The sequence below is a fragment of the Pleurodeles waltl genome, chromosome 11, assembly GCF_031143425.1.
Source record: "Pleurodeles waltl isolate 20211129_DDA chromosome 11, aPleWal1.hap1.20221129, whole genome shotgun sequence".
NCBI classification, from domain to species: Eukaryota; Metazoa; Chordata; class Amphibia; order Caudata; family Salamandridae; genus Pleurodeles; species Pleurodeles waltl.
Window position 1 is genome coordinate 699,285,800 of NC_090450.1, and position 26,120 is coordinate 699,311,919.

A 26,120-nucleotide genomic window follows, 5' to 3' on the forward strand; every position below is an offset into this window, starting at 1 on the left:
TGTTGAAGTACCTTTGTTGTATTAAGAATTCTCACAATTTCAACCAACCACAACAATTGTTTAGTTTTTTTAATGCTCATACTCATCATTACACAAAAACTACCAGAGTTTCTGGAAGGGCTGGCTTGGTTGGCTCTTATTGGGGATCAAACGGGGCTATGTGGTGTCAAGTCTTTGTTTCAGATGACTGTTGAAGGTTTGCTGCTTCCTTTTGCCTGAACTGTGCTGCAATAACAAATGGTGTTTCTTGTGCGGGTTCACTTATATAGGAACTTGTGATCCAAGATGGCCTCTGAGGTTTGCCTTGCGAGATTTTTTAAGACCTCACCACTTCTAAGATTCTGTCACTCGCCAGAGTACTAGCTGATGCCTTCCAACGCAAACAGAAAAGGTAATTTCAACAGTGCAGACCATGCCTCAAACAGTAAAGAGCCCATTACATATAAGGGTGTTATACACGGCGTCCCAGGATTCGAGGGACATATTGGCACAACCTGGAACCACATATCTTACAGTGAGAGAGGGAATGGATGACGGACAAGAGGTGTACCTTATTATTGGGCTACATCGTGACACTAGAAATCAAGAAATTTGTTGCCACACTGTTGGCTAAGAGGCATTGCTCGGGGATGAAGCTCCACTAATGCCACGGCCCTAGCAGAATGGAGAGCAGTAGTGGACTGGTGTGCTCAACTTGAAAAATCTATCTACGTTCCCCTAGGCTGCCCACTGAAGCATGACGAGATATGGGAGAGATGGGGGGGGGGTGCATACTATGGATTGGGGATGTGATTGGTTCATGGCTGGTTAAATTGTGTAAGGGAAATTCAACTGTATCTGTACTTTCCCTTGTTGTTTCAAAACTAATACATTTTTTATCTTGTATAAGTTCAAACCAAAGAAGATTATAAATAAACCACTAGAGGCCCAGCTTGCCATAGACTGTTTTCTTAACCCACAGGACCAGGTTCCTGATATATTATTCTCTTGCCCTTAGAGGGGAATTTATATAACCAATCTAAACCGATCATAGGTTTCAGTTTGTGTGTATTGTTTGCACCTAAACCTCATTACAGATGTGATGCCAATTTCAGGTTGTACTCTACTGAGCAAGTCACACTCCCGGACAAACAACCCAGCTAATGCTGAGTTGTACACCTCAATTTTTGAGACAATACTTGGAGACAATACATGTAGGCAGCATAGAGATTAATATGCTCCAGGGTATTCTAGCACCCATTTGGAAAGCTGACCGAAGTAACCTATTCTCCAGCATTGCATTTAGTCATTTTGAGGTCCTACAACACTAGAACATGTCTTCAGTGGTAGTCTCTATTTTTGTTTATGTTGCTTATTTACTTCCACAGATTCCCTAGATGTTCCTCCTAACCAAGTACCACATTTGGAATGTTTTCAATGGTGATCTGCACCAGATAACACTGTATAACTTTCAGCATGGAGCTAAAAGGTCTCAGTGAGTTGGAAGGTCCATACAAGGGAGCACAGAAGTTGGTGATATTTTACATTTTTTCCACAACTCTACTGGTGTGGGATCACTAGTCTGTGATCCATGATGTTTATAAGGAACCTCAGTGTCTTAGAGAGACACCTGATGTAAGCAATAGACTTAAGCTTAAAGAGCTCTGGATCTATTGCAGTGTCTGAGGTTAAGCTTCTTATAGAGAATCTGCTGTAGAGGTCATATTTGTCACTATGAATATAGCAGAAGGTAAGTAACTTTTTTTTTTTTATTATTATTCAGATAGTGCCAGTGGTGTACAGGGGGAACCTAGCCCACTAGTCTTCCTTGAACCCTCCAGACAAGGCATATATGGACGCATCCCATAGACTACATCATGTGAGCTGCAAGTTCCACATTGTTGTTGAGCAGGTATGCCAGGTTTTTGACAGTCCATTGATCTACTACTCCTGAGACCGCGGTACTGTTCCATGCAGATTGGATAATGAAGTTCCATGCTTTGGGTGTTAGTCTCTTCATTTAGCAGAATCCAGTAGTGACTGTGTACTCAGCAAGTTGTAGGATCTAAATAAATGGAAACAACATGATATGGTAAATAAGACAGACTGCAAATCTAGATGGTGCTGGTCCTTTGAAAAGTAGAATTTTGTTAACAAACAAGTAACAAGCATTGGCAAAAACTATTGGTTTTGCTTATGTGAGGCCTTGGCTTGGTCAGTGTTTTTTATGGTTGTTTTAGACGTTGCACAACAGTTCAAAGCACCTTCCTGTTGAAAGCAACAAGGAGGTGCAGGGGAGGAGGGAGTAAGCAGCTAAAGAGACAGCAGGGTGGCAGAGGGGAACAAGAAGTATGAGGGAGTTTTAAGTAGTTAAACATCTGATTTAGAAATTAGACATGATCTTCATTTTCAGTATTGTTCATCAAACATTTATTTTCCATACTTTGCAGTAGAGGTTGCACATGGATGTTATGTGTATTTGTAAAGTGCACTATCACCCGTGAGGGTATCCTAAGGCTGAGCAGATATGCGTGCACCTTGCCTTAACTAAACTAGGTTGGTTAACTGAAAAGGTAGTCCTTCGGCTTCTCGTGGAATTTAAAAAGAGGAGGAAGAGGCTCTGATGTGAAGAGGTAGGTTATTCAATGTTTTAGGAGTGTTGTAAGAGAATGCCTGTCATCCTGATCTGGTTCTGTGTATGCGTGGGATGTTGGTAAGTAGTAGTAGAGTGGAGGTGTCTGGATGGTTGGTGGAAGGAAATGTGACTTTTCAGGTAAGTGGAGCCTGAGTTATGGAGTGCTTTGAATGTGTGTGTGAAGAGTTTGAATTAAATATGTTTTTGTATTGGAAGCCAGTGTAAATTGCTTGGTGATCCCGGCATAGGGAGTTTTCCTATAGCCCAGCTTGCTGGTGTCCAGGGCGTGAGTGACAGTTTTTCTTGAGTTACTTGGGAACCATTTCAGAATCTTCTCCACATCTTCAGGGTGTGGAAGCAGAATGCAGTGATGGTGCCGACTTGTGCAGACATGTCCAGGCTGGTATTGATTATTCTGAGGTTATTGGCTTGGGTTTGCGATGTGGGTCTGAGTTCGGCCAGCCACCATTTGGAGAGGATGTTAATGTGTGCATGTAGGAAAGGGCCCTCTTTCTTGGCATGGTTACCCCCAATTGTCTGCCTGCTCCCAGTGTGTTTGACTTGTTCACTGGGATCCTGCTAACCAGAACCCCAGTGATTATGCTCTCTCCCTACTAACTTGGTAACTGTACCCTTTTCTCCTCACAATTGGCATACTGGTACACCCAGGTAAGTCTCTAGTATATGGTACTTGGGTACGAAGGGCATTGGGGTACAAAGGATTCCTATGGGCTGCAGCAGTTATTCTGCCACTCATAGGGAGCTCATGCAAAGGGTTCTGTAGGCCTGCTATTGCAGTCTGCGTGAAATGGGTGCATGCATCTGTTTTCAGTACAGTTCACTGATCCTTACGGTAGGCCCTCTCAGCCCAGAGGACAGGGTGCAGGTACTCGTGTGTGGGGGCACCCCTGCACTAGCGGAGGTGCCCCCACAAACGCAAGGCCCATTTTCCTGGACTTTGTGTGCGAGGACGCCATTTTACACATGTACTGGACATAGGTCACTACCTGTGTCCAGCTCCATAATGGTAACTCCGAACCTGGGCATGTTTGGTATCAAACATGTCAGAATCGTACCTCAATACTGTAACAAGTATTGGAAGAATGATTCCATGCACTCCAGGATTCTTAGAGGACCCCCCAGCATTGCTACTACCAGTCTTACAGGGGGTTTTGGTCAGGCCAAGCTGCTGCCACCCCTCAGACAGGTTTCTGCCCTCCTGCTGTTTGTTCTGATCAAGCCCTAGGATGGCAGAACAAAGGACTTCCTTTGGGAGAGGGAGGTAACACCCTCTTCCTTTGGAAATGGGTGTGACTGGCTTGGGTGGAGTAGCTTCCACAAGCCACTGGTATGCTTTGAAGGGCACATTTGGTGCCCTCTGTGCATAAACCAGTCCACACCGGTTCAGGGACCCCTAGTCCCTGCTCTGGCACTAAACTGGAAAATGGAAAGGGGAGTGACCACTCCCCTGTCCATCAGCACCCCCAGGGTGGTACTCGGAGCTCTTTTAGAGGGTCCCTGCGTTCTGCCATCTTGTGTCCAAGGTTGGCAGGGAACTCTGGGAGCATCTGAGTGGCCAGTCCAAGCAGGTGACTCCAGAGCCTCCTCCTGATAGATACATACCTGGCTAGGTGACCAATCCCCCCTTTCAGGGCTATTTAGGGTCTCTTGGGTGGGTCCTCTGATTCGGCTTGCAATAGTTAAGCAGGATTCCTCTGAAACCTCAACTTTGAATTTTGTCCACTGGAACCACGACTGGACACTCCAGGAACTGACAACGCTGCAATCAACTAAGAAGACTCTTCTGCAACTTTATTTCCACAGCTCCTGCCACCTTTGCAACATTTCCTCGGCCATGCATCCTCCAAAGACAGCAACTCTTCAGCCTGCACAAGAAGAAGGAATCTCCCATGGAGTGAAAAAGTCACTTCCCTGCAACTGCAGGCACCTGATGCAAACGATGACTGGCTGCATGGATCGCCCCTCAGCTTGAGCTGTGTGGATCCTGCATCACGGGTGATGGTCCGGAGTAGTCCTTTTGGTCCTCTCTGCCAACTGTCCAACTTTATTGGAGGTAAGCCCTTGCCTTCCCACGCAGGACAGTACCCCTGTGATCTGCGTCTCTTGCAGCTGCCAAGGCTTGATTGCATCCCTTCCAAGGTATCTTCAGGCGACTTACATCTCCAGTCCTCAGCACTCCTTCCTGCGATGCTCAACCCTCTGCGTGGTTCTTCTGCGGTGTGGGATTAGTTTCTGTAGTGCTGCATAGGCTCCTTCTGTGACTTCTGTAGCCCCGTCCTGTGGGACTTCTGTGAGTGCTGCCTCTTCTCTTGTGAACTCTGTATGACGCTGAGGGTCCCCTGTGACTTCCCCTCCTGGATTGAGTCCTTCTGGGCCTTGCTGGTCCCCGGCAGCACCACTTTTTCACTAACTGCGAGATTGCCTTTGCCAAGGCTTGTTGGTGGAATTCCTGCACTTACATAGGTCTGCAATCTTCACTCCAGCGTGGGACATCTTCTGCAACCATCAGGAACTCTTCTCTCTTCTAATGTGAACTTCTTCTCCACATGTTGTCTTTGTCAGGAATCCATCGCTGGTTTCTTGCAGTCTTGTCTGGGTGTCTTCTTTCATCTTTTCCTCCTTTTGGGTGGTTTGGGGAAATTCCAGTGATTTACTCCTGCTGTCCTGTTTGCAGGGGTGGGGGGGGGGGTGCTGTTACTTCTGTGGTTTTCTAGTACTCCCAGCTCTCCTCTACACATTCCACTTACCTAGGTGGGGGTCCTTTGTTGCATTCCATTATTTTATTAAATGGTTTGGGCTCCACCTAGGGTCACTATAGGTAATTCTATTTGCACAGTTCTCTAACATTTCTATGTCTATTTCTGATTGCTAGTGTATATATTTAGTTTATTACCTACCTCCTATTGGAGGGTTGCCCTGCTAGTATTTTGTAGTATTATTTTCCAAAAAATAGTGTCTTTATTTTTGTACAACTGAGTGTTTTCTTTCATGTATGTAAGTTCTGTGTGACTACAGTGGTGTTGCATGAGCTTTGCATGTCTCCTAGATAAGCCTTGGCTGCTCATCTGCAGCTACCTCTAGAGAGCCTAGCCTCTAGACACTGCCTACACTTCACCAAGAGAGGATACGTGGACCTGGTATAAGGTGTAAGTACCTTGGGTACCCACTACACTCAAAGCCATCTTCCTACAGTGCACAGATGGCATTGGCCAGAGGGATCATGTATGCGTTGAAGAGGGTAGGGCTGAGCGATTAAGAGCACATTAAATGGGGAGCTGGCTCTTGGAAGCCAATCTCGTGCAGACTCCTGATATGGATGAGGTGTGGGACCATGTCAAATGCTGCAGAGAGGTCCAGCAAAATGATGGCTGCCACTTCTCCTCTGTCAAGGATCATGGGGGTGTCACGTCTTCCGACCGTGTGAGCCGTTGCTGTACTGTGGTTGGGCCTGAATCTAGACTGCATAGCATTGAGGATCTGGTGGTTGCTGAGGTGGTCAGGGAGATCTGTTGATTAGTTTCTCTAAGACCTTTTGCCAGGTATGGTAGGAGGTATGCGAGTCAGTAGTTGAAAAGCATGCCTAGGTCAGTGAATGGTTCCTTGAGCAGGGGCATGACAGTGGCATATTTCCAGGTGTCCAGGAATGTGGCTGAGTCACACGGTTAGTGCTTCACTGATTGGTAGGAGTCATTTGAATGTGTGATGGGAGCGTGGAGCCCCCGAGTGGATGGTCTTCATGGTGGAAGCTATTTCACCAGTGGTGACGGCAGGCCGTGAGGTCAGGTTTCGTTCATCAGCTGTGATGGGAAGTTAAATTGCAACAGTAATGGTGCCCCATTGAGGGTCAAAGTTGCTGTACATTGTGGTGATTTTGTTACAGAAGTATTCCAAGAGCTTGTTGCAAAGATCTTGTGAGGGTGTGATGTTGCTGTAGTTGGCAGGAAGTGTGCTTCAGTCTTTAATGGCAAAGATTTCCTTGTGGCTGATAGTGCTGGCTCAATGCGATCTGCAAGAGCTGTGCACCTGGTGTTCCGTATATGCTGGTGGTGGCATCTTACTGCTGATTTGAAGATATCTTTATGCAGTATCTTGACTTGTTCTCCATTTGGCTTCAGTTGCTTGCAGTGGCATTTGTCAGCCTAAGTTTCTCTGTGACCAGCTGGCTGTGGTGATATAGGTGTTATTGATGGGTTGCAGCAAGTTACTGATGTGCTCTGGCCGATGCTTGGAGAGGGAGGAAGCCCACTCCTCTTGAGATGCTTTCTCATCTCTGCCAGGTGGTTCTTATGGTGGTAGGTCTGTGATGGTGTGGGATGGATATACTGAAATTGAGGAAGCCGTGGTCTGTCTAGGTCGGAGATGCTGACTTGTTGACTTTAATGTTGCTGATTGAGAAGAAAGTCTGGTCCAATAGGTGTTTAGTGGTGCGGGCTGAATCAGTGGCGTGCTGGGTGATGCCAGGGATTGCAAAGTTTTCTAGAAGAGCCCTAGAGTTTGGATCGGTGTGGTCTTTTAGGTGAAAGTTAAGATCTTTGAGGAGAATGAAGATGCTTGCTTTGAGGGGGGTGACAAAGTCCACAATGTTGCTGCCAGAATAGGTGGGGGGGTGGTCCAGGTGGTCTTTATATGAAGGATTTGTCCAGGGAACGTGAGGTGTTCCATGTAGCTGGTGGGTGTGTTTGGGTAGGTGGTGCAGCTGATTGTATATTTTAATATAACGGTGACTCCATATTTGAGCTTGTGCTGACTGTCATGCCTAACAATCTTGTAGCCAGCGGAGATGATGGTAGCTATGTTTGGTGCTCAGGTTGGGTTTAGCAATGTTTCTGTGAGAATGAGCTGGTCCGAAACGGGATTGTGCAGTAGGTCCCATGTCTCTGTGGCATGGTGGGTGAGCAAGTGGATGTTGAGGAGCTTGCTTGTAAGTGTGGCATGTTTGGTCTCTGTAAGAGTGAGCAAGTGGGGTGCTATTAGTTGGTGTAGGAGAGTGCTTGAAAACTTTCAGGAGGTGCAAGTGAACACTCCTGTGTTCTGTAGTGTGGTATAGCAGCAGTGCAGCAACTGGCAGCCAGGGTTAAGAGCATGGAGGAGCGCAAAAGGGTATCTGTGGGTAGGGGGAGCTCCAGTGTTCCTGGCTCTGGACGTGGTTCAGGTGCAGAGGGGCACTTGGTGCCCCCGCTGGACGCCCAGAACAACTACAATCACCATTAAGTCCTGGAGGAGGGAGGTGCGCAAGATACTGCACAGTGAAGTCAGTTCCTGTTCAAATGGATCACTGTGAACAATACTACAGATATCTGCAGCATGATAGATCGTTGGGATGCAATGAGGATTGAATAATCGTATCTGTGAACTGTTGAAATTATCATATTCAGATATTGTATGACCATCACCAAGGCACTCTACTGCCAAGTATGGAAAATACATGTTTGGTGGACAATATTTAAATGAAGATTCCGTGTGTCTAATATCTAAATCGCATTTAACTACTTAAAATTGTGCTAATACAAATATTATCCATAAAAATAATTTAAGTGTGTACATATTCTGGGAAACAAACCCTTTATATAGTAGAATTTAGCTGATAAGGAGGAGTATTTAGCCAAACACTCAAGTGTAATGCTTCCCCATGACACCTTTGAACAAAAATATAAAAAGGATATTAACGAGTGGGTAAGAGTATGTTGGGCAAATCAACTAAATTGTTCAGTTGATAAATGCACCAGCTCCATGCTGCTCAAAAACATCAACCATCAAACGGCTGTGAGATACTGCCAATCTGACATTGCATTATAGAATGTTAAGTTTAGCAGGTTTGTGAGGGTGCTGTTGAGAATCCGAAGGCATTGCAGATAAAGGATTTAGGTAGATCAGCTTTTCACTTTTTAGCATTTAAGTAGTTTTTGCCCCGGTGATACTTTCATTGGAGAAAAAAGCAAGAAGGTGATGGTTGTGGAAATAGGTTAAATAAGTCTTACTGTGGGTGGTGAGTAGAACTTGGGGAGTCTTCTTCATCGCCATTTGGTGTCAAGGCAGAGATGGTCTTGCATTGGTTGCGGTGTGGCGCATCAGCCTGCTTTAAGTAATGATCTTTTAGACAGCCCAAAACAATTAAACCACTAGTCTGTCAACCATGCTTGGTCTAGTATATGAAAATGTAAGATATCCACTGATAGAAGAGAGTTTTGGGGGCCGTCTGCCCAAAACGTGGCTTTTCCGATACCACTATCCGCGCATTCATCGCCTTTAGTATATTCCCAGGCTCCACACTGGATCCGGAAGATTTTTCAACATAGCACCTGTGCGCCGATAGGTTGTGTTCTGCGTCTGTCAACTCTGCACCACACCAAAAGTGATGACTGGAGCCATATGCACCACTCAAGTGCTCTGACGCCAGTTCTTTTCCTTCTGCAATGTTGTGCGCAAATCCCAAGCTAGCTCCTCTTTTATTGACGGTTAATATGTTTTATTTTTATTTTTTTTCCTTCAAAAACTTTTTCTAGTTTGCAAAGTTAATATCACCAGTTAACACTACAGTCTTACACCTTGTATAGAATGATAGAACCCCTTGAGGTGTAGCTCTAGTCTTTAGGTTTGGGCCACCACTACAAAAACTGCGAGGAGTGTGCCCTGATCAAAAAGGGATCTGGCGATGTAAAGCCAAGCTGTAGGTCGTCAAGCATTTTCTTCAATGGTTTTATGGGGTGGGTTGTGCAGATAATGTGAAAAACAAGACTTGGCTCTCCAGAGCTATTGACATGGGTACATAGACCTCATAACTTATTTTCAATGTAGTATTCTTGAAGCCAAGATTGATTGTGCAGATAGTCCAAAGGGGCTCTGCTATTCATTTCATTCCCACCTCCTATACCACCTACATCATAGCTTGTTTTGGAGGACCATTTGGCTGCAGAAAATTGAAGGTGTTTTGAAGAAAGGAGCATTATAGAGGACCTCCGCCTTGGAAATCTGAACTGGTTGTTTCTCCAATATTTCCTAGTGCTGAACAAGAGTGGAGGCCTTTGTGAGAAAAGGGCTCTTTTGTCATGGTTAGCACCCACATTTTTCCTGGTATTTGATGTAGCAAAGTTATTAGTGCCCAGGGCACCAGCTAACAAGGTTACCTGGGCCAGATCTCTTTCCCAAAATGGTTGTGATGCATTTGCACAATTGGCAACACCCTTAGCTGCCACTATAAGTCCGTAGGAAATGGTACTTAGGTACTCGGCATGGGGTGCCCTTGGGGGCAGCAGCACATATTGTGCCACCCTCTAGGGCCATGCATCCAGATGCTCACAGCACTGCCATTGCATTGAGTGCTCTGGTGCAACCTGAAAATGCAAACTCTACATGGCACACTGCTTTTGTGCCCTGTCAATTATACACTGCATGCAATTTAGGCAAGTTCCTCCACTGGCAGGCCTTCCTGCCCTAAGGCAGGGTACACTGTATTGTATGTGTGGGCATAGATGCATGAGCAATATGCCCCACCAAACCTGAGACATAAGTTAACGGAGCAGCCATTTTAAATGCATGTGCTGGACAGTACGAGATGCACAGCTGCATGTTGGCTACTCTGAACCCTGGGTTGTTTCGTATCAAACAAACCGGAATAAAAAACCCGAACCGATAACAGTATTGGTTTTGTTACAAAATGTACCCAGGGGTGACCTTAGAGGTGTCCTCTGCAACAGCTAACTACCTAGACATGGTTGCTGGTTGCTTGCTGGTCACAACCAGTCTGCCACCCTCAGAAAAGATTCTGGAACCCTGGAGTGAGAGATCCTGCTCTATGGGTTCCAGAACAAAGCCTTTCCTGGCAGGAATGTGCACTGCCCTGCTAGGGAGCTTTAAAGGAGTTGCTGCCCCTGATACTAGACTTCCAAGCCTGCTGTTACCAGCAGATGGCTGCCCCCGTTGCAAACCCCTGCTTTTGGCGGGAGCAGCGGTGGGAAAACACACAAAGGACAGGCGGAGTGGTCAGCCCCAGCTTGCACTAACCCTAAGGTGTTGCATGGGAGGTGACCTCTGTTTCATTTTCCTCCATCTTGCATGAAAGTGGTCACTAGTGGGTGCAGCCACCTAAAAGGTAGATGACCCATTGGTAACTACGAAGTACTCCTCTAAATGCCCATTAAATACAGTATTTACTGGGAATCCCTAGACCAGAGAATCGGATTCCAAGGGCAAAAAGAAGACCCAAGGCTTGAGAACTAAAGTCCTGCAGCACCAAGAAAAGGTGCTAAACCCGGTCTGTTGCACCCAGGGCTTGACAGTCGCAGCTTAGGAGTTGGTTGGACACTGGTGGTTTGTGGAGTCCGTCCAGAGGACCACCTCACATCAAATCTCCGAAGATCTCCCTCCAGAGTGAAGGAATCACACTCCTGCACTAAAGACTCAGTAAAGTCAACTTCACTGACCGGCCTCTGACCAAGGGAACAGAAGATGCAGCTGGCCCAAACTCCACCCGACAACTGTGAGGACAAACCCTGCAAATGTGCAGAGTTTAGTTGCACTGCACCCTCCAGCAACCATTGCCCAGGGTAGTGTTCACCTAACATCAGACACCCAGAAGGTCAGTCCATTCTATACTGTAAAAGGTTCAGGAAGAAGCTCCAGTCGAGGGAATTCAGAAAAGACCAGGACCTCCCACCAGAGTACCTTTGCTGACCTGCAAGCGACCCTCAAAGTGACCTTCCTCCTGCTTCCAAGGGCACCTTTGCACACCGCTTCTGGCTCAGATTTGGTTGGCGCCCAGTTGCCATGTGCCCTGCACCGAAGATCTAGCTGTGCCCTAAGGATCCCTCACCCATTGTGACCTCAATACTTCAAAGGGCTCTGCAGTGCTTTTCCAAGTGGTCCCCCACAGTGGCCTTGCACCAGCTTCAATGACTTTCTGCAGCTGCTCGTGCTGTAAGCTGGAGCTGCCCAAACTTCTTCAATGCATTGCCTGATTTTATATACATTTTTAAAGTGTTTTCTCCATTGATTCCTATGGTGCGTAATTACACACAAATACTATTTTTTGCTAAACTTCAAAAGTTCATAACTTAAAAAGTTACTTACTTGATTTTGATGCTCTTGGTCGTTAAAATTTTCAAAAAATCTGAAGTATTTTTGTAAATTGGTCTTGAGTTATTCTTTTGCGTGTCTTGCTTTATTGATACTGTGAGTACAAAAAATTATTTGCACTTACCCAACATTAGTCTAATTGCTCGACCAAGCTTCCATAAAAACTAGAGCATTAGGTGGTCTAGTTTCTAGCCCTGGAAACTAGCGTGTTGTTGCCTTGATTCCCTGCACAGTGTACCTAGCTGTGCACACACCATAGGGAGCAAGCCTCCTACAGCCTTCACCCTATTTAGACCTTTGACTTCTCAAATATTTCCTGCAGGAGCAGAAATTCAAAATGCTCACAGGTGTATAGGTTTCCCCCTGCCCTGGATCCAGGAGACTGGATTGTGGCATTTGACTTTTGGGATGCCTATTTCCGTGTTAATGTCCTGCACGGCCAAAGGCACTTCCTTCGGTTCAAAGTGGGCCTTGGGCATTTTCAGTTTGCTGTGATCCGTTTCACCTCATCAGTGCTCCTTAGTCTTTGTGGTTCACAATCTCACATTGTGCCAAAGTCACATTTGACTCCTTCGCAGCGGCTCCTTTTCATCTGAGCCTTCCTTGATAGTGTATTTTTGAGCCTTCCTTCCTGATGGGTCGGGTGCATTCGCACTATGATCCTGATGCTTCAGCCTCCGTATTCGGATTTAGTGAGGATGGCTCTAAAGGCTTATTGGCCTCCTCCATTTTGCGTAGCTGATCATGCCAGGTGACACTTATGTGGACTCATCAGTGGAATCTGGATTTCTTTCAGGTTTCAGAGAAGACCTCAAAAACCCTGCAATGGTGGCTGCTCGGCTGCTGTTTGACCCGCTGAATAGTCTTCCTGTCCCACCCGGAGCTGATGGGTTTGGGAAAGTAACTGGTGTAGCACATGTGATACTGACACATTACAAGCCAACACATTGGATGTGTTACTATTTGATTTGTCTTTGGCCCAGCAGGGACTTGAAAGGGCACTGTTAAAGGTTATTTGTTGGTCTGTTTGGCCTCCTTTGTGTTTGATGGACCACTGTCCTTGTGCACCATTGTGATGTGTTCCTCAAATGTTTTGTTCACATGTTCCCTCCAAAAGCTTTTGTGATGACACAGTGGGACTTTACTTTGGTCCTCATTTTTCCAGTGTGTACTCCAGTTTGAACTGTTACACAGCTGTCCCCTATGTCTTCTTACTCTGAAAACCGTTTTCCTCATTGCAATACCACCAGCTTATCACAAGTGAATTTAAAGCGTTGTCGGTTAAGTTTCCTTCCACAACCTTCTTTCTGATCAAGCCGATATAGAGGACCAGAGCAGCTTTTCTCCTGGAGGTTATGGCCTCTTCACATCAAACAGTCCATCACCTTTCTGGTGTACTTTCCCCCTACTCTTTCCTTCGAAGAGGAGGAGAGGCTTCGTCGATTGCCCCCCCCCCCCCCCCCAAAAAAAAGGGTTCTCAATTTTTATATTTATCATACCAACGACTATTGGGTTGACGATCAGCAGTTGGGTTCTCTGGGGGCAAAGAAAGGCAGTCTGTACAAAAGCACGCCTTCTGCAGATGGCTTACTCTGTTAAAATAAGTATGTGATGGCAGTTTCTGGAAGGTTTGAGAGCCCATTCCATTATGGTCGAGGCTGCGGCCACCGCATTAGCATGTGAGTGCCTGTCCTGGATTTCTGTCAGGCTGCAATATGGGCATGAGTGCACACATTCACAAAGCACTACTCCCTTGATTGTCAGTTCTCCAGGAAGGGCGTATTGAGTGTTCAGTCCTGCAGGACTTATTGATCAAACTCATTCCAGAGAGCCACCACTTGGAGAGGCAGTGCTTGGGTATCTGTTCTATGGGTGAGTAATGTGTTAGAAGTATCCTTCAGAAGGGCAAGTTAACTTACCTTCTGTAACTCTCTGTAGCATGTGTTGCTGTAAACACATGCTCTGCCTACTCCTGTCATCTAGTATTGGGCAGGGATATTTGCAAGTTGTATTTCATTTTAAAACGTATTTTGAGTCACAAGGTGCCATGTGACATCTTAGTTCTCAATGTGCACGGGCACCGACTCCAGTTAGATTGTTTTTTTTATTTTTAATAGTCTGGTTCAGACGTGTACTACTGGGACTGTGTCGTTGTGTTACTGACTTCAGCTCAGGCCCACATGGTTCACTTTGATTCTGTTAATCGGGAAACTGTTGTCCGCACTTATCTTAATGCTTTCAGAAACTGACTCAGCCATCACTACAGGGCTTAATGGTCCTGTACAAGCCTTATTCTCCTCATTTTTGATAGCTTATCTTTAGGGAATGCACGCGGGTGACGGAATGATTGCAATTCCAATACTGTTCCAAGGGCCACTGGTAAATACTCTATTTAACCGCAGAGACCTCAATATTGTTCCACCTCCCTGTTTTGTAGGATAAACTCTTCTGAAAATGTCCCAGTTTAGAGAGCTGCCCCTTAATCACAATTGACTAGGGCTTCGGGGTGCGCAAGCAGTGTCCAGAAAGAAACTGGCATATTTAAGGCTCTAGTTTTCACTTGCAGGTGGAGGGATGTTGACGTGGAGCCGTACAGCGCCATCCTAAAAGCACACACCGCCTATACTGAAAAACGTTCCTCTGTCTGGCACTTGGGGATATTCCAAAGGTGAGGAATCTGCGGTTAGGGTATCCATCAGAAAGAGTGTTACAGAAGATTAAATAACTTGTTCAAGATGCAAGTATATTTAAATCTCAGCTTTAATACAAAAACCTTTTTTTTAAAAAATAGAAAATATTAAAATGCTAGTATAGGACAAGTGACCAATAGCAGCAAAATAATACTTCGAACCCTGAGGAATCTCTTTAAAAAGAAAGAGAAACTAATTTATCAGCATCTTGTGGGGCTTTGATGTGATTGTAATTGTGCATATAGAAAACAAAATCCTACAAGCAATGTTACCTATGGCCAAAAGATCAAACTGGCTTTATCCAAAGCCTATGGCTGTAGGTCTTGTTCAAGGTACAGATCGCAGTCATTGGGGCAGAGATACCAGAGAGAATGAATCAAGGAACCCAGTCAGAGATAATATTTCTGAATTCTGCCCTCATGTCTTTTGATGCAAAAAATTAACAACTTATTTAGTTTTGGGCCCTGAACTGATTTTCAACAAAAATTTATTTATAATTCCTTCACACAAAATATCAATTACTCCAAAAGAAACCGGGATATCTCCCCAAGGTAAATGGAGAATAGCTTTACACATGAGGACCAATTATCAGTGTTAGTGTTCAGGCAATAGGCGTGTCTTGTGTGCTGTTACTGGTGTCCAGTAGTATGCTGTTCATGATGAAACCGCTTTTGGATCTCACTGATCCCAAATGCAGGACTAAGATAGCACCCAGAAATGTGTTCCTCGAGGGTACCAAAAATTAAGGTCCATATCTCACTACAATCTGGATGTAGTCAGGCTTTTAGTTATAGGATTGCACCCCTGGGGCTGGGGTAACCCACTGTTCCAAAAGATACTGCTTGACACTACTGATATTTAGGGTTTGGGGTGTGACTTTACCTTCAAATTATTCTCTTTCCTGAACTGCCAGGGATAAAAAAGTGACGAAACAAGTTCCAGATTCACGGTAGCCAGCAGCAACAGCCAATGAGTAACTAAAACCCCACTGCGAATTGAAAGTACCTTGGTATTACTGTTGGGCTGATTAGGGATAAGTAGGTCTGCCCAATAGTACTGACAAGCTTGGACAGTATAGGCTTGATGTAGACTTTATCCTGAGTTTCTGCTTTCTCCTATTCCCGTTCCCCTTCCCTCTTTGCTTGACAACATGATGGAACAGTATGTGAATGTTCAGTGTTGCCAAAATGAAGGTTGACTACACTTTCAGTTTTGGTGCCCTTAATCGTTTCAGAACCATTGACTTTTGTGTGCGGACATGCCATGAATGGGGAAAAAATGGAATAATTGTATTGACAAATGATTGGGAAATTCTCCAATATTTACAATACTTTCTTCCAATTCAAATAATCATCCAATTCATAATTCATTAGGTTTGTTTATGCTCAAAGATGTTTGTCACCATGTGTAGTTCCGGATTATAAGATCTTTATTAGATTTCCCCCCACCCCTTAAATTGGTAGAACTATTGTGAAAATTACAGTTCTTTTCCGAGCTATACAGGAATATTTGAAAATGTTGTCATTCTGTTTCCTCTATTATCCTTACATATCCAGGAGCCTGCGGAATGAGGGTGCTGAGAGCAGCGTCACAGTGATTATGTGCAATGTGCTTGTTCTTTTTAGGTTGCAGTCTACCCGATAGCTGTCTGGTTTCCTAAAAACATCTTGAAGACTTTCATAAAGCTGATGTAGGAATGCATTTCTCACGTTGATTACCATTTACTTTGTGGTTTGCAACTCACACTTTTGCAGCATGAATCCTTTTCTGGATTCACATTCTGCACATTATTCTGCCATCTAGTGATTGGGATCGGAAATGTTCTAATCTTCTTTTTCTTTCTTTCTGGGCTGGGCGTCATTGACCACCATTTGGTGCGCTTTCCGTTAACAGGTCTTCCATTCTTGTTCTGATCTTGTCACATTTGCTTTGCATTCAAAGACCAAAGTCAAATGTCAGGTGCTGTCCTCCAGTGGTGCTTCTTTACTTTTCCTAGACTTCAAAGTGAGAGGATTTATGTGACTATCTTGGCTGATACTGGAGGTAGCAAAGAGTTTTTTTTTTCTTTCTTTCTTGCACATAACATTTAAATGAACTGTATAGGTATTTCAAAATACTTAAGAACTATAAATGCACAAATGAAGCAATTTTATTTCTGAAGTGTGTTGGAAGCAAATACTTTAATATGATTTAAACTAATTGAACTAGGTGATGCAATTTCCACTAATTTGTCTGAATACTTTTTATTAGTAAAACTGTGCAAATCTAATGGTCATTTCAATTGAAAATGTGTTGTATAAAATGGCAGTTTGCTACCACACCATGACTGCTCAACTCTACACCACTCCGTTACTCTGCACCACTCCATGCCACTGCTGTCTATGCCTCTCTACTCTCCCACTCTACCCTATGCCAATGCACTTTTTGCCTCTCTACACCACTACACTCTTTGTCCCAGCACTCTACACCACTCCAGTCTAGACCACCCCAATCTACTCTGTACAACTCCACTCTATGCCACTGCACTCTGTCAGTCCGCTGTACTCCACTCTACTCTGCACCACTGTACTCTGCCCTGCACTTTACAACACTATAATCTATGCCAATCCACTGCACTGTACCCTGCACCACTCCACTCATCTCCACTTCACTCTACTCTAAACAATCTGCTACGCCTCTTCGCACTCTTACTCTTCACGCCACTGCCTTGCACGCCACTCTGCTCTTAACCACTGCACTCTGCCACTGCACTGCACTCTGCATCACTTTACGCCAATCTACTCCCAACTGCCCTCTGACACTCTACAACACTGCAGTCTGCCATCAAACTCTCTTGCCACTCTACACTACTCCATTTTGTGCTACTTTACACCACTCTGCCACTCGACTCTACTCTGCATTCTATGCCACTCGACTATTGTGCGCTGCTGCCCTCTGCACCATTGCCTTCTTATATGCCAGTGCACTCTTCAACACACTATACCAATGCACTCTACGCCACTCTGTAGCGCTCTACACCACTGCACTCTGAGCTAATGCACTCTTCAAAGCTCTATGCCAATGCACTCTTCAAAGCGCTACAGCATGTCACTTTTCCATTATACGCTGCAAGCTCTATGCAAATGCAGTCTGTCACTATACTCTGCAACACTCTACGCCACTCCACTCTCCAACACATCACACCGCTCTACTCTAGCCCACTAACATTTAGCCATGCTGAACAGTAGCCACACTGGAGAACAACATGGCTAAAACACATTGTCTAAGGCAAAAGCTCTTGCATAGGAAAGATCCATTGGCTTCTTTGTTTCCCCTGTTCCCTGTGCTGCACTGCATTGTCAAAATCGACAGGGTCAATAGATCAAAAGGGCAAGCCGAACTGGCTTTGCCATGGTTTGTGTTTATTTCTGGTTTTATAATTTCCCGGGCTTGACTGCAGTGCATGCGGTTTCCACTGAGTTTGTGAGAATGGTGAGGTAGGGTTAAGTGTACTGTACCACCATAAAAGTAAGTTTCTTTGCAGTTTATTGGTGAATGTATTTTTAGCTACTGCCCATGAGCCAAATTCAAGCCTGGCAAAAAAAACGTTCAATCCAGCGGGTCGCTGTAGGAGACCTAATAGCAAGGGGCCTTGGAGGGGTGGGTCATGGCATCCCACCCTACTATGAAAGCCCACTCTAGCTTTGCAGCCTATCAGGGAAATACCAGAGGGGCAGAATAGCTAGTGCGGCTCTGAGCAGTGTCGACCCATACTTTCAGGCGGGATTGACGGTACGCGCTGCGGATGCAGTAAGGATCCGTCAGCTCGGTCTACTACGTTTCTACTCTAAGTTAACGGCAGTAGTTATGCCGCACACACTACAGCTCCTTGCCTTGTGACAGAATTACAACTTCTGACTGGATCATCCTGAACCACCGGTAATGCAGGGGTAAAGGTAGCTCACAAAGACCGTCCGTCGGAAGAAACCGACGGATGCACAGCAGTCAGGCACCCCTTCTTACCTATAGTGTAAAATACAGGTTTTCGTAGTGTAGCGGTATCGGGACTCCCAAGTAAACTACCACACAGATAAATCACTTCTGTGTTCGTTACTATTTGTGCTTGTGCAGTTTTCTTCTCCTCCTGGAACTATTTGTCTCCACGCTTGCTGCCACAGCTCTATCCAGCACTGGAATGCCCTTGTTTTGCCACACTTATTGTCCTTTTCTAGGGGGCAGGGAGTAGTGGTATGTGTCCTGGCTTTGGCACCTGGAGGAATCCGCACTGACGGGTCCTCGTGCTCGTTAAACAGCTGGTAGCCGTTTATATTACGTCCTGTGCATTCTCCGCATTTACTCTGTTCTTATAATTGTACAAGTGCCCTTATAATTGTACAAGTGCCCTTATAATTGTACAAGTGCCGGCATCCATAATCGCAGTCGTTTAGCTGCACAAAATAGTTCATGTCTAGAGGCGAGTGCTCCCGTATGACTTCGTCAGTCACTGATAATATACACTTTCAGCTGTGTTGGTAAATCTATTTATATCTGTTTTGTACTTCGCTGTGCGTTTCCTGCTTGTGTGCGAAATCAGTAAATAGGGCGATCGCTCCAGCCGTTCGCTATTGTGCAGTATAAAATGTAACAAAATAAAAACATTTACTTTAGTAGGCAGGTCCAAAGAAAGTTGAGCCGGATTGAGTTTACATTAAGTTAGTTGGTTCGGTTGCGTTATTTATTTTTTTTAAGCAATTAATTAGTGAGTGTGTTAACAGTAATAATGCAGTTGTATGATGTGGAAACATTGCTACATCCTTTTACTGATGAGACTCTTGAGAGCTGTGTAGCGCAGTTATGGCCGCTACCCTCACGTGCCACCGGTGACGAGTAGGAAATCTCTCCCTGCAGAACATTGCTGATATTACAAAGACACTTGCTCGCAGTCTAATACACTGAAGCTTTCAACGCAGCCTTTTATAATTGTAGTAGCCATATTAATGTAATGAATTGTTGGTCTAAGCTTAACAAGAAACGTATAAATTGTTTGCGATCTAGATAGTGTTTGCCATGTGCACTTACCAGAGTCCATTTTCTGTGTGAAGCAATTAACATCCCTTATAGTGGTTTACAGTAGCAATTGTTAGTGTGTAGCGACTGTATCGAGTTGTAAAATGTTGAGACAAATACTCTGCTCAATTTTTTTAAAACTTCGCGGTCCTCCTCTGAGCTTACCGGAGGTACATCCTATCATATAACATGATCAATTTAACAGCAGCTTAGTTTTTATAAACGGAGGTGTAGCATCGTTACTGTAAAGCGAAAAGCGAGTGGCGGTTGGCGTTGCCTTTGTTAATCATGTGTACAGGCCTTTTTCTGCACTGGCCCATATAAAACTCAGATGAGTCTCATTACTGGGATCTTTGCATACTCTTGTGTGGAATACCTGTTTATATGCTTCAGTATGTTAAAACTTGATTGTGTCTGTCTGTTAGGTGTACTATGTTCGCGTCAGGAGGTGGGGCATTTCCCTGCAGGCTGACCTTTGTAAATGGTTGTCCATGACCACCCACTTTCTCTCTTCAGTGTGATTGGTTGCTTGGTGTTTCGTTCCGCATCCGATGAAGTGCTTAGAGTGCAATGCATGAGAAACTATTTAACATCTCAATAGTACACTGAATTATCACACATTAAACTCTTAATCTCATTGATGTATTGTTTGCTGAAAAAACATGTTTTTCATTGTAGAAGGCTTTAGAAATGTTTTATTCAGAACTCAAAATGCAAGCCAGGTCTGTTGGCTTTGGCTGTGCTTGTTTACATCCTTTTTAGCTGGCGTTTTTGGCACGAAAGCAGAAACCACGCCTCCTTTTTATACCTACTTTTGTGAATGTAATATTGCTAACCTGATTTTTTTTTTTTTATATATATGTACTTTTTGTATACTTACTGTTTGTATTCATTTAGGAATACCACCTGCCCATGCATGCAGATGTTAAATCAGTGTCTCCCTTACGATGATAGGACTCTAAGCTTTGTGTGTTTTTTACAAGTAAATCTTACTAGCTTTAAAAGTGTTCATAATTTTTGAAAATGGGCTCAGTGGTAGTTGTACATTGCGATTTAAAATGTACTTTCAAAATTCTTTGAAGTATTTTGTGTTTCTTCGATCAAGATCCCTAAGATAAATATTTGTGTTTGTGTGTGTGTGACTGTTGGAGAAATAAGGTTGATGTTGACTTTGTGACTCACTACATCATTTTAGAAAACGTGATGACAAGTGCTGTCCATTCAGAAGGGGATGACCTTTTTGATGCAGGAGATGTGTAATTACCTCATTTCGTTGAAGCGGTTTCCTTTCCATGTAAAACTCGCCCTACAGATCATCTTGTCTTTTGAGTCCTCATCATGCAAACTAGACCTCTTCTGGCTCCGTGGCTAAAAGGGCTATTTATTTGACTTGCACAACTATGCTTGTCTATGAGATTGATGAATGGACGGACTTTATAACCCCACAAAAACTGTGATTAAAAAAAAAAAACACAACGCAGCAAAATTCCACTTAATCTATACTTATCATTCGCCACAAAAGAGATGCCCGGATGGAGTTTAAGGATTATAAAGTTGTGCGTTTTTACATGGAAAAAAACGTAGTCTGTTGCTCGTATTTGACGTCTAGAGCAGTGTTTTCAATAGTTAGGTGGCAATCCGCTGGTAGGTTGCCAGTCGATACTGGTGGGTCGCAAAGATAAATAAACATGCATTTACAAATTTGTGTTTATTTTATCAAATTTGTATTGCTTCAAGGACAACGCTCGAATGCCAGGCTATGTCTTGACACATTTCTTGTTATTTTAACATGATTGGTGTTTACTTTTCTTTCTCGGACTACGAAGTGAGAAGAGTTTTTAAAGGGAAATGTGTCACCATCTTACCGGGATACTGCGAGTGTAGGGGGAAAAAAACATTTTTTTGTAACACAAGAACATTTAAATACCTGTGAATTACGTTTTTTGAACTGTGCACATATTTCAGAAAATATCAGCAGTTATCAAAGCAAAAATGAAGCACTTTTTTTGTAATTTTGATGACGACAAAAATGTTAATAAGACCAAAACAAATCAAGACTACTTAACTGAGTTGTTTTATTTGCACACCATCAAAACAGTACTTCATGATATGCACGTGATATCTATTCACTGAAACCCGAATTGTGCATATTATCATTTGTATGCTATACTTGTTTATCAGTAAAACTGCGTCTGTGCAAATTTATTGTCCATTTAAATTGGATATATGCGGTCTATAAATGAGTGCACTACTGCTTTACAAACATATTTGTGACTGTGTGCTCCAAAATGCACTGCTAGCTACATACTGCACCCTTGGCAATTTCCTGCTAAATATATTTGTACACTTTGTGCGAAGTTAGAATTTTTCACAATCCTTATGACTTCAGTGACGTAACATTGATGTCAATACCCCCGCTTAGAAAATTGTGTCAGTATCACCGGTGCAAAGTTACCTAACTATGGTCCTAGGCCCAGTTATAAAACAAATCCTTGCAAGAATTTTTATGCAAGATTCAACTCCAGGGGAACCTTCCAGTATTTGCATTTTTTTTGAATATTTTATTTTTATTTTTTATAAATACTCCTTAGAGCTGTTTCATTAGAGAATGTGCTCAAAATATGTGAGCATACACAGTCATCCCACTTATGTTTGACTTTCACACATAAATTGAGAACTGTTGAGATTGTGACATAACAGCCAGAGCTGCTGACTTTGGATCTGGAAAACCAGGCTGGAGTCCCGGCTTTGGCTCTGGGCAAATTGCTTTAATCACCAGTGCTTACAATAAAATGAATCTGCCCTTTTGTAATATGCTCCAATGTTTTTGGTCAGTGTTTGCGTTTTTTGTGTGTGTGTGTGTGTGTGTGTGTGTGTGTGTGTGTGTGTGTGTATATATATATATATAATATGTATGTTTTTTGTTGTTGAGTTTTTTTTTTTTTTTTTTTACACCTACTGGCAGTAGCCAGTAGGTAGTTGAAGTTTGGACCTAGTTTCTGTAGAAAAAGCATTTTTTGACTTGCCTATATCTTTAGCACTGTCGAATCTTCACAACATTTTCCAGAGTGTCCAGTTGGGTCTTGTTATGCATGGAAAGGTTTAGAATGGTTTGTCAAGCAGGGACCGAAAAAAAGGGGGGGAGGGGTGGTGGTGGGAGGGTTGTCAAAATAAGTGCGTTTCACATGTTAATTCTCAAACTCTTTGGCCAAATTTAGTGTCATTCTGTGCAGCTGTTCACCCTGCAGGCGTGTCTAAACGTTAGCTTTTGGTCCACACCACTTTTTTTTTTTGGGTGTAAATCCGTTCAGTATTTTTCAGATATTAAAGGGAAAAGAAATGTATGTATCTAGGGCCGCAGATCCAGGGCGATCTACTGAGATATGATTGGCTGCCAACACTTGAAATAAGTGTTGGCTGCTATTTTGGGACTCTGCTTCAGCAGAGTCCCAAACCTTAAATAAAAAAATGAACAAGCATTTGCAATGCAATGGGTCTCGTGTGTGCTTGAGTTACAGCTATTAGCGTTGTAAATTCCTAACTGGACTTTTCTTGCCACTAAAATTGAAAATTAAAAATAGAACAGTTCTCATAATTGAGACGATTCAAAGTGCCATGGCCTCCATGAGTGCGAAGGAGAGACACAAAAAGAAAAGGAAGTTTGATTGCAGTCAGACGTGTCGGAAATTTTGCAATTATCCATGTAACAGGGGCAGTCTGCAAGGTGGTAACAAAATCGCCCCAAGGAGGGAGAAATAAAGCATTTACCAATGAAGACAAAGGATTTTTTAAAGGCAGGCCCACGAACTAGTGAAAATTATGTGCATGGTTAAAAGCCCAAAAATTCTTACAACAAGTCAAAGCACTTGCGACCTAAAAAGTGGCAGAGTATGTATACCTTAAGATCCTAGCCTTGGTCCAGGGGACCCCTTAAGATCTCCCCAAGGCTTAAGAGTATTTTTTTTTCAATCACAGAGAAATCTGTGGCTGGATCTCGACATTATTTTAAAAATAAAACCAAAAAAGTTGTCTTGGGGTTTCTAACTGATTTTTCCCTGAGGTGGGCTAGGTCGCAGAGGCTTTTTGGACAAAAATAGAAGGGGGCGCACAGGTCCTTGGAGCTATGCTTATGAAGTATTGGGGGAGTAGGAGAGCGTGGGCACCCCCCGGGGACCACCACTCCCCCGGAGCTACAACAAAAATAACACTATGCGAGTGGTGGATTCTCCCCCCCCCCCCCCCCCCAAAGGATCCTGGGGACTGCCACTTCCACTTCCACGGAGCAATACATTCAGTATCTGTGGTTTGGGGGGGGGAGGGGGAGCAACCTCCTTGGGGCAATATATTAAGTATGTGGTGGTGGAGGGTGCGGGGGGGGGGGAATCGTGGTTGGATGGTGGCACGGGCCCCTTCCTAGGGCTTTCCACAGGCCTGGGGATGACCTCCCCAAAGCTATGCTTTATGATGTATGTATATAGATAAATATAGGGGTATTCAAAAATGCACCACTTGGCCTTGTTTTAACACAAAAATGGATATGAGGCCTTACCTCCATACTCTGCTGCAGAAGTTTTTTTTTTTCAGATTTGCTAAAGTGAGTGGTACCGACCACAATATTTTTCAGAAGCCTTGTAAATTTAGTGAACAGATGTGACGGTTCTTGAAAGGTGTTCGGCTTCAGTTCATCTTCTGACTTTTTATGGGCTGATCAATATCTTGGCTACAGTCTGATACAGGCATTGAAGGACTTGGTCAAGTTGTGATATTTACAAGCAATTGCTGTTAGAATGGAACTTTTGTTGTTTTGGTAATTCACCGCATATTGAAAGCAAGTCTACTATTAGATTAAAAATTAAAAAAATTGCTCACTTATCATATCTTTGCAAGTTAGATGGGTCCTGAATTTGTTCTAAAAATTTGGTTGTGGCTCTAAAAAGATCAGGAAGCACTGAGTTGGTCATTTGAAAGAAACGCAAAACAATTGTTTTATGTTGGGAGCTGCATCATTTGAGTGAATTTTTCTGATCTCATGTTTGAGTGTTTGACCTATTTTTCTTTTATTTTTTCCAGTCGTGGGACATTTTCTTTCGTAATGCCAATGCAGGAGCCCCTCCTGGAACAGCCTACCAAAGCCCTCCTCCACTCAGCACCAGTCTCTCCTCACTGACTCGGGCACAAACACTAGTGCAAGCACAGCCCAACGTGGACAAGCTGGTGGAGGATCATCTTGCAGTTCAATCCCTCATTCGTGCATATCAGGTATGGGTGATTGTCTTTCAGTTATCGTGTATGGTTTGGTACAAATAACTCAAACTAGATGAGGAGTAATAACTTGGTATAGTCACCCTGTATGACCTGTGGATACAAGAATAGTTTGGGGTCCAGTTTCCTGGTGGGTGTGAGGAAACCTTTGGATAACAAGTGACAGAGCAAATGTGAAGGAGCTTTTGGGTCCTCGATTAAAGTGGTTGTAGGTATTATAGTAGGAGACCCTTTGGCCACTTACAGAATGACCAGGCAAAATTTTAATTGTGCTAGGTAAGTTGGGTATTTTTAGGAATTTTGCATTACTCCTCTGAGACAGAATTACCAAAAATTACAGCCACTCATCTGATTGTGAGTAATCTGGGGCAAAAATGCCTAATGCAATATCACAGGAATAGAGTGGGTTTTGGCCGCTACTGTTCGTTTTGTGTAGCATTTAGCTTTATTTTCTTAGAAAATGGATTGTTGTGTCCTTTTTGAATGCAAGAGTGCATTTTCTGTTAAGAAAATAGTGCTATATGTTGGGTTACGTTTCTCAAATCTTTTGCGTAATTTGCTGCAGTATATTTACTTGAAGGTACAGCAAAATGTTACACCCACCCATAATTTTAAACGTAAAAGGGAAAAATAGGCCAGTGGGTGTTTCCTCTCTGACTAATGAATGCAAAGACATGAGATTGGTAGGCTGGGAGCCAGTTGCTGAACAGTCAGCAATGCGGAGCAGCCTGCAATTTCTACAGTATTGATTAGCTGTCCTCAACGAACCGGAACGTGTCTTTGTGGCAGGGGTGTGGAATTCCTTTAGCCAGATGCCAAGGACATAGTGTTTGCGGTCAAGGACAACAAGTTTTCATGGTTATTTTGTTCTTTGGATAAGTAAGCCCAACCCCCTTCAGCACAAACTTTGTCTGCAAGTTTTTAGTACCACATTATGAAGCATGAAAATTGTCTGCAGTTGAGGTAATATTTCCCTCCATTTGTCAGTGCTGTTCAAACTTTTATCTATGGTTCATTAATGCAGAGCCTTTATTATTAGGGTAAGCACTCTAAATAAATGTGGTAAGCTCGGACTGCACTACTAATAGTGGTTCCTGTAAAAAACGATGTACACATATTTGCAAAGTCTAACAATATGAGGTAGTGTATAATGCTCCCAAAATGCTCTGAGGAAATGCACAAATGTGCAGAAGTTTGAAGCCATGATTCTTTGCTTTCAAAATAAGATGTTCTCAGGAAAATTCAAGTAGAAAAATAATGTTTTGCTAAATTATTGTGAAATTTTAGGTACCATTTCTTTGAAGCATAATTTAGTAAAATGTGTTGAGGCATGCTATATTGCCCTCTCAAAAATCATAATGTAGAATCGGTGTAACGAGTTTCAACAAGATTATGGGAACATAAAAATAAACAAA

General features: G+C 43.5%; 1 protein-coding gene across 6 annotated transcripts in view; it reads left to right on the forward strand.

The window, feature by feature from the left end:
• OGDH (oxoglutarate dehydrogenase) overlaps positions 1-26,120 on the forward strand; it is an 833,675-nt gene that overhangs the window by 142,995 nt on the left and 664,560 nt on the right. For all 6 annotated transcript variants that reach the window (XM_069214267.1, XM_069214270.1, XM_069214268.1 and 3 more), the window contains one exon: positions 24,514-24,702. In XM_069214267.1, the coding sequence (XP_069070368.1) occupies positions 24,514-24,702 (189 nt within the window). The remainder of the gene's footprint in view (positions 1-24,513; positions 24,703-26,120) is intronic.